The 9672-nt window shown below is 40.2% G+C and overlaps 2 protein-coding genes across 2 annotated transcripts; both read right to left on the reverse strand.

Annotated features, from left to right (window-relative positions):
• Positions 1 to 845: 845 nt before the first annotated feature.
• On the reverse strand, positions 846 to 3119 carry LOC113234285 (the record flags this gene model as incomplete). The annotated part of the gene is made up of 4 exons (XM_026469584.1): positions 2974 to 3119; positions 2580 to 2667; positions 1644 to 1812; positions 846 to 1040 (listed from the first exon to the last, which is right to left on the reverse strand). Coding segments are annotated over exons 1-4 (593 nt in total), but the record flags the coding sequence as incomplete, so codon positions are not given.
• A 707-nt stretch (positions 3120 to 3826) lies between these two features.
• LOC113234286 lies at positions 3827 to 6401 on the reverse strand (the record flags this gene model as incomplete). The annotated part of the gene is made up of 2 exons (XM_026469585.1): positions 3827 to 3876; positions 5803 to 6401. Coding segments are annotated over 2 exons (649 nt in total), but the record flags the coding sequence as incomplete, so codon positions are not given.
• Between the last annotated feature and the right edge of the window lie 3271 nt (positions 6402 to 9672).

Here is a 9672-nt window from a genome sequence, read left to right on the forward strand (position 1 = left end):
CAAAAGTGAGTTGCACGTCGTGGTATCACAATAATAGGCTGACGCCACAGAAATATTATCTAGTTCCACTGTATTGTTATGATTTGTATCAATCATTGTAAATTTTTTTATTATAAATCGCAAAATTATAGGTTTTAGTGTAAATAAATAGTGTCATATACCAAGATGCAACCTTTTTATTGTATAACTTATTTAATGTGATTATTCTTTGTAGCGAATGTATGTGGTTTCGGTGCGAATGTAAATTTATTTTGGTATGGGTATATGTTGTTTTTGTGAGGCGAATTTGAGTGAGAGCTTTGTGTGAATAAATTTGTTTTGTGTAGTATGGGTGAGTATGTGTGTAGAATTTTTTAACAATATTTAGATAGGGTATTAATACAAAAATCCAAAGAAAAACGTTACAGGAATAAGACTTAAAAACGAATACTAGTCATTTTTCTTGTAGTAAATTATTCAAATCACCCTCGCTTTTTATAAGAAACTGTTGTTTTCCGTCATCTTGGCGTAAGAATACTCTTCCGTATGACGTCCAGCAGTACTTGTAGCCATTGTCTTTGGCGAAGTTACTATATACTTGATGATCGAAACATTTGGATGCTATTACAGATTTCTAAGTAATTTGGACCTATAAATCCAGACGATTAACCACGGTAATACCTTGTTTCAAACAACTTGTTATTGAACATCGTCAGAAAAATCTTGTTGAAATTATCCCGTATGCACCACGACATAACTGTTGCGTAAACTATCACTCCTCCCGCACCCCGCATCTACCTCAGGAACCGAGTCAGTTAAGTGGTAGGCCGTAGTCGAGGTGCATCGTGTGACATTATAATACTTACCATGTCAATCCAGTGAATAACATAAACGACGCAGTATTGGCGAGACGTTGCCAGAAATTCATAGGCATTGGGAATCCAGACATAACTGACGGCACGGTCGAAACTGAGCGAACGTCGTCTACGAGATTCTCGAGGTGGGTGTGTATATGAGCGCCGAATAGAGTTATCCATGGAACTTGTTGGACGGCTGCGTAGCTGAAATTTAATACAAATGTTCATTATTTTCTTTTTATTTCTCCTGTAGTGTCATCATTATTGTGGTAATTAAATAAAACGTCTTTCATTCTTCTTTCTTCTTTTTTGTGCTGGAAGTCGTTTAGTTATTACCATATTTTGTCAAAATAACATCGATGGCGAGAAGCGCCTTGCATGTTCAAAAAGACTAATTGAATATTACATCCGCTAGTGACATCTAGTGAGAGATTTTTGAAGTGGCGACGAATGTCAGAACAAAGATTTATAACAAAAACACATAGACGACTTTCGACGACGCTGTAACTGGACCCGTGGCTCAGATGGTTGGAGTAATGCTACGGTGCAGCATGGGCGTGAGTTCAAGTCATTAAATTTTTCTGAATGTTCGATCTGTGTATTCATAATCTTCACATAATAAATTTACTTAACGTTTAGATTTTTCGAGGACAAAAACTTTTTGCTTATTCTTGACGTAAAAAATCCATAGGGCGATAATGTAATGGAAAAACCCGTGTGCATAATATAGGACATTACGGTCGACTTTGCCTGCATGTCATGACACTATTTACGAGCAAGTAGTGATGAAAAATATTATTTACTCACCCGGCGTATATGTCTGTCATGAACCATTCGGTGACAACGGCATCAAATTGTTGCGTCACCAAAATATCCCTCAGTTGCTGATTTCCAGCTGTTGTGGTACTTATATTTCTCCCCATCTGTAGTATTAATGCGAAAGATTGCGATTTGATCATATCAGTCATGTCCAAATCTGGAGAGGAAAATACAATAGTTGAATCGAGTATTATGTTTTGTGACAGCCCCGTCCAATCGTTGGAGACACTGGGTTTCACGGTGCCAGAAGCCAATTTGCTTGCGTTTACGAACATCTTTTCAGGTCAAGTTATATTATAATTAATATAATATTAGTATACAAATAAAATCAACATTTATTTATATAAATATCGTCATAGATTTCTCATGTATGGCGCTACGGCTAAACAAGTACTTGAAAAACCAAATACAAATTTCCGACAAACAAGCACATAGAAGAATTCGTGAGGTCCGCTGGTTCGTTCCGTGTCTTAGTTGACATAGCGTCTGGCACGGTTTGCTAGAAGACGTCAATTCGAATCCGGCCGGATCAAAGGATTTTTTCTAAGTGTTGGATCATTATTGTAATAACTATAACAAACTAGTGGAGTAATTTCACAAAAAAATAATTGAATATCAATTCAATGCAAACCTAAAATAAGTATCTAAATTTCTTTTTAATTTCTCATTTGTCTTAGTTTTAAGGCCTAACATAAAACTATCAATTTTAATACAAGCAAATAAAAATTTTTTTGCGCAGCTCAGAACAGACTAAAATATCCATTGATTTATTTATTTTAAGTTTCAGAGAAAGATGATTAATTATTAAAAAAGATGACTATTTAGGTTTTTTCATGCTTAAAATTATCATTTAAATACATGCTCTTTCTATCTAAAATGTTATATATAATTAGTAGTGGCAATACTGTTCAATAAATCACTTACCCTCTATAATTTTTATCACATCACTAACATAAACGAACTTTAAATTCTTCTGAGGCTTATTGTCTTCGTAAGGAGTTACCCATGTTATCTGTAAAACATTTAAAGAATATCACCACACTTATCGACGTTTCTACGACCGATCGGCAGTCAACCCCGCCAATCGGTCGTCGACGCCGCTGATCGGCCGTTATCGCTGACGATCAGCTGGGGACATGACATGACAGGGGACTTAAAGTCCAACAAGAAGACGAAAAGCTTTTATTGGGTGAATTTGAAATAACTAAAACGACTTAACATTGAATCTTCATCATTAAAAAAATAAACGTTCGCTTTGCGGCTTCTACATTATTTGGAAATAATACATAAGGCGCCGTTGATGGTAATCATCTCTTACCTCATGTCCAGCCTTCAATAGACTATGTACTACTCCCTTACCCAGCATATTATGGCTTTTGCTAGGTATGGGAAACACACACAGTATCTTGTACGAGTGTGCAATAGTCAAGCAACTTAGTAAGAGAAGGATGAGCCTCATGGTTGCTGAAAAATGCAATAGTAACATTGACCATAGTAATAAAGAAAAAAACAGTGCAGAGTACTAAAAAAACCGACCTCAAAAGTCATTCATCCCCTACTTTGCCACCCTTAGCGGTGGAATATTTTCTTCAAATTTACATGGAACTACTTCAGAGGTACTCTTCTTCCAAGATAAAAAGAACCATCAGAATCATTTCACAAATTAACGCGTAACTTACATACGAAAAAAAACATACGGTCGCATTAATAGGTATTAAATAATAGGTCGAATAAACCGTACACATAGCTTTTAATATCACAATCCATTACTTAAAAACAAAATAACTAATGGACCCTGATAAGAATCGCGATAAGAAAATGTCATGTAGACATAATAAAAATGTTACAAATATAACTATATGTATGAATATAAAATCCACTTGACCTGGTTTCTATTTAGCCGAAATTCTGTATTCAGAGATTGTAACACTTGCCTATAAAATAATTGTCGAAAAAAAGACCAACAACGTATTAGTATCAAGTTAAACACTGCACTGTTAAGTACTGCAAACTTATTTCCACTAAAATTCGAAGTAGATTTTTTTAAGCCTTACCACGATACGATTTTCTGCATTTAAAACATACGACAGATAAGACAATATTGTAGTTAAAAAAACTGCCAAGTTCTCGTTGCTTGATTGATTTGGCTGACGAAATTCCATTCTTTTGTTTCAACCGTATTTTATGCCTTCAATGGCCTTGAAATTAGGACTCTCGGCAGCTGTGAGGTTTTCGAAGTAGAAATAAAACTCCAGTGAATGTTATAAATTATATTAGGTATAATATCTTTTCACTATAGATCCAAAGAAAACAAAGCCACGTCCTTTCTCGTCAAATATGTTTTCCGCAATGGCGACCGGCCGTCTCAACGTTCCGTTGATACCCTTATTTTTTTATTTCTTATTTCAATAAAACTAACTCTTAGTGAAGCAAAGTAAGTTTTCTAAAAAAATAAAATAATGTAACGATTCACTAACACTATGGTAGCTGTAAAGGTGCCTTGCTAAGTTCTTACCACACCCAACCATATATGTGAAATTTTATAACTCCAATTTAAGCCTATATGCATAAATGTATACGATGAGCATTGACTTACAATTATATGGACGACGGGTCTAATACAAAAACCACAAAAAAAATGTCCCAAGTCAACCTATTTAAATGTAGTGACATGTAAAGGAATATGAAAAAGCTAAAACGTTGAATTTAAATTGTAATGTCATCGCAGTACTGTTCAATTTTGCTTGCTTCGCTGCCAGTCGAACAAACGAAGACTAAAGCGTGAATGACGCTCTGTATACGATTTTAACGCCCTATAAGTTCGGACACTTTTTAGCGCGGACCCGACGTCCATATAATTGTAAGTCAATGACGATGAGTGTTAGTTTCCATTGTGAAAGACTATAATGACATTTTCATTAACTTCTGCTCAAGTAAATGAAAATGTAATGCAAGCAGTAATGTCAGCATTACTGTGTTCCGGTTTTGAAGGGTTAGGGTACTGGTGAACTTGCAGGCACGTGGGACTTGTCAACTTATGTCTCTTGGAGACGGGCGCAGTGACAGTGCCCCGCAGATCTTTGCGATTTAAAGCTCTGAGTGACACTGCAATTGTTATGGACATGCGTCTAGCTTACCATCAGGAGCGCGACTTGTTCATCCCGTCACTTCATATTATAATAAAAAAACCTTTTTTAAAGTCGGTTAAAAATAGCTGTAATTACTTATTACATATTATGTAACAAATGTGTATAAAAAGTATAAAATTAAATAGTGCTGGAAAAAGTCAACAGCATTGCTTTTAATTTTCCAGCAGAAGAACCTTTCTTTTTACTCTTTGTTTACTTAGGGACTTTGATCGTTACTCGACATGTTAACACCGTTAGAAAAACAATACCTCAAGAAAACACTTAACAAAATCTAGACAGATAAATCTAAATACTATCTAACCAAACATGTATACAAACGGAGCTAGATTGTTGGCTCCGACAAAACAGATTGACACCACCCAACATTCAATGTACGGAAACCAACCCGTGCAAATCACGGCCCTTTTTTTTTTTTTTTTTTTTGCGTGGGGAAATCCTCCTAGGATACCTCTCCGCCGCGGGGGCAGCGGGAGGTTATGCCGGACTTCTACCGGCTAAAACCCCACGGTGGCCTTCTCGGGTGCTCTAGTGGGAAGGATCCGGGATCGACTTTGCGCACCGGAACCCCCCCAGCACCTTGGAGGAGCTACGTCCTCCCCCTCCTCTCCTCACGACGAAGCGGGCCACACCACCCCGTCGTCCTCCTCGCGGTTGCCTAACTTACTGGCGAACGGAGGTCCCGCTCCGATCGCCCGCAGCCGCGAAGGTACGCCGCCGCCGAGCGGGATCGGCCCTCTCCCGATCACGCTCGGCGACCTCCTTCTGAAGCATCACCGCTACACAGAAGGAGACCACTGCCTCATGGGACTCTTGATCCGCCAACATAGCCGCTACTATGCCTGGCGGAGAGAGATCTCGCCCGATCCGGGCAACCAGGATGTTCCGCTCGGAGGCCCATGCGGGGCACTCCTCCAGCGTGTGCTGGGCGGAATCCTGGTCCCTCCCACAGTGGTGGCACTGCGTCGTCGACTCGCCTCCGATCCGATTCAGATACTCACCGAAGCATCCGTGCCCGGTGAGTATCTGTGTCAGTCGGAACGTGGTGACACACTTTCGCTGGCTCAACCAGACTTCGAGGTTGGGCAGGATCGCGCCGACGGCGCGCTGGCGCGAGATCCACGGCTGTTCCAGCCTCTCGCGGCACTCCTCGAACGCCCGTCGGCGCTCCTGCCACCGCACTTCCGGCGGCGCAGCTTCTTCCGCCTGGCGGAGGCGCGTGTAAATACGCGCGTTCATCTCCGCCAGAATGTCCAGCGGGGGAAACCGCGCCAGGACAGTCGCCGCGTCAAAGGATACGGTGCGGTATCCTCGTGCGATCCTTATGGCCATGCGGCGCTGCACGCCATTGAGCATGGCTCTGCAACGCCGGACGCCCGTCAGTCGGTGTGACCAGACGGGTGCCCCACCAGACAGGGCCACGGATCGCACCACCCCACCGTATAAACGGCGAACTCCCTCCGAAGGGCCCCCCAGGTTGGGCAGCAACCGGTGCAATGCACCCGCCACCCTATCAATCCGGGGTACCAGGCGCCGGAAGTGCTCCTCGAAATCCCAGCGACCGTCCAAGATGAGGCCCAAGTATTTTAAGTAGCCCCACCTGGACGTCGACGTCACCAACGCGAATCGAGAAGCTGGGCGGTTCCCTCCCTCGCGGGAGTTTGTGGAACCACAGCGCCTCAGTTTTCTGAGGCGCTACTCGCAAACCCAGCTCCTTGATTTTTTCGACGACGCGAGAAACCCCGAGCAAATCACGGCCCGTCTCAAGGTGACGAGCGCAGTGGCAGTGCCCCTCAGATCTTTGCGATTTAAAGCTCTGAGGACACTGCAATTGTTATGGACAGGCGTGTAGCTTATCAGGCGCACGATTTGTTCGTCCCGTCACTTGATATTATAAAAAAAACCTACCGTATCTCAAGCAGAGGCCGTAGGTTTGAATCCGGGATCGCATCTCTCAGTTTCTCGAAATTTATTTGAATTTCACCATGAGCTTTTTGATGATCTTCTACTTATAGTATAGATGACATTCATTACACTATGGTAGCCCAAAACACAATCACGCCGCCCGCGTCACTAGCAGCCGCCATTAAATCCTCAAGCGTACAGGTATTAGGGCTCGCAGGGCACGATATGAGGTGGGCTACCGTTTGAGTCGCACTGCACAAGTAGTCCAGGTTAGAACCATCCGAAAATTCCCACCTGAACAAATTTTCCTTGCTCCAACCATGAGTTCGAAGCCTATGCAAAGACGTCCAGATCGGCCATGGCAATGAATAGAGGTACTCTTTCGCGCCCAAGTTTGCTTCCCGCCTGAACCGGCTCAATGCTCAGAAGATCGACACATTTCACAAAACTTTTCCGGCTCCTCTGTTGCACTGTGAAGTGATCGTGCGTAGGGCGCCGAGTGTCGATGGCCATTTTAGCTTTTTTGAGTCATAAAACCTGCTCATCGAAGAAGGTTCACAACACTCGGTTAACTCTCCAAGCCGTATTCGGGCAGCGTGGCGCACCGTAGCCTAAACCCAAGCCTTGATGACGATGTTGATGGCGATATAAACAATACACGGCCTGATTCCGTTTTCTTTGAGAACTTTATTTGACGCACTACCCGCGCATTAAGCTGTGTTATCATTTATTATCTGTTTCATTTGTCTTATGTCATGCTTACTGGGTTGCATGTTACGCAATATGTTTTTAATTGATTGCAGATATGTGATAAAGACAGCGTATCTAATTATGTATTAAGCATCGAGTATACAACCAGACATATAGACGAAATAAGGGCCATCCATCCCTGACAACTCATCAGGCAAATTGGCCTTAAATCAGTTCTAAATATCACCTCTCATTTGCGCTGAAATCACAAATTAGAAAGCTGAAATAGTACAGCGCCAACAATTGACCTGTGTGTACGTCTCCATATATTCCAAAAATATTTTGTATTTATGGCATTAAAGATAATATCTCTAACAATGGGGGGCTGTTACATTCGGTGGTGTGGGAAAAACAGCAAAACATCTAATTACAAAACAAACGGAATCACATTTCATCGGTAATTGAATATTAAATATGTAATTCTTCAATTTGCGTCCATTATAGCAAAGTTAAAGTTAAACTGGCCGATTTGAAGCGAAACAATTGACGACACCTGTGAATTGTTTAGAATTCCGGCTGGCCAATCGGAGCGCACTTGTCACCGTAATGAATTTGCCAGAATAATTATCAAACAAATTAAGTGACATTTCGTCTCTATTTATGGTTCTATACTCGATGATATTATATAAGTGTAACAATAATGAGACTAAGCCTCTCTTCCACAATTTGCTCTTAATACTAAAATAAAAACATCTGTATAAGTTATTGAACGCAAATAAATAAAAATAAAGTCTAAAGTTTTTTCAGACTCCCTGACGTCATTCGGCTCTTGCCCGCGCGATGCCTCAGCAAACACGTTAGCAAACATATTTTGAAGATATTGTTTGGGTATTTCCAATCTATGTAGATACGTCGAAAATGCCATTTCGAAAAATTTTTCACGGGAGCACGTTTTAGGTTTTAAGGACTGTTTTAATATATCTACGTCCTTTAAAATTCAATTTTGGTTTTAATTAAGTTAAAATTTTAAAATTTAAAACAGTCGTGAAAAACTGAAACATCTGCCTGAATATTTTTTGGAATTGCCTCCTTTTGTCGTTTCTACAAAATGTCGACGTATGTAGATAGACAGAAAATACCTCCAAAACATTTTTGCTAACGTGTTTGCTATGGCGTCGGGCAAGAGCCGGATGACGTCAGGGAGTCTGAAAAAACATGATTGTGTATAAAACGCTATGTTACGAAAAACTCATTTTAATCTGATCCGGTCTACTAAGACACCAGAAGGGCGTAATATATCGTAGCATATAGATACCACTGATATCTGGTTAACTATCTGGTACTGGAGTGATATCAGTACAAGGTAATTTCGCTTGGCAACATATTTAATACTGTAAGCATGACACAACACAAATGGGACAAGAAAAACATATTGTTTGTTATAATATCGCTCTGCTATTACAATATTGTTGTAACTCAAAATATGTGAAATTCAAGATGATACCATTTCTGAACGTAAAATTTGTTTCTCTTCAAGTCAGTAAAATTGTCGTTAAAATATTGTAACAAAACCATTAAAATATATCTACTTAACACAGAATGAGACAAACTTTTGTGAGCTACTTTTAGACAAAACAGTCCTTACTCAAAAATATGAAATTATTTTCTACTTTTATCTTTAAATATACTTCTTATTGGCAAATAAGAGTTGTTTAGGTGTCTAATAAATTTTAAACTATACATAAATTATAATAATCTTTCACGGGAACTGAGTAATTCGTTTTTCAGCTATTCTGAATAAATTTACTTTTCGAGTGAATACGGAGATAACTTAGAACACGGGCAGTGCGCCAGACCAAGTTCTCAAGAAAAAAAACTTCGTTCATGCCGTGTAATATAAAACTAATTTTACATCTTAGTGGAAATATGTTGGGACTGCCACGCTTTTGCAGTGCATCCGGTATGTTCGCGGAGGCGCGTACTGATTACTGACAACCTCAGTGCCGTAATACGCAAGACAACTGTCTCCCTGATGTGGCATATCCGAGTCAGTTCCAACAGCCTCATGCGATTGGTACGGGAGTATCAGATCTTGTTAAAGCTTTAAGCACTGGAACTGCACACGCATGGGTTCCAGAGGCTTGGTGTATAATCTAATATTATAGGCGAAAGACAGAGCGCCTCCTAAATAGACAACCAAATCAACCCTTTCTCTAATACAATTATTTATTTATTTATTTATTTATTTATTTATTTACTTTGCATTTTACATGTAT

This window comes from Hyposmocoma kahamanoa, unplaced genomic scaffold (genome assembly GCF_003589595.1).
Source record: "Hyposmocoma kahamanoa isolate Upper Pololo Valley unplaced genomic scaffold, ASM358959v1 82301, whole genome shotgun sequence".
Taxonomy (NCBI): domain Eukaryota; kingdom Metazoa; phylum Arthropoda; class Insecta; order Lepidoptera; family Cosmopterigidae; genus Hyposmocoma; species Hyposmocoma kahamanoa.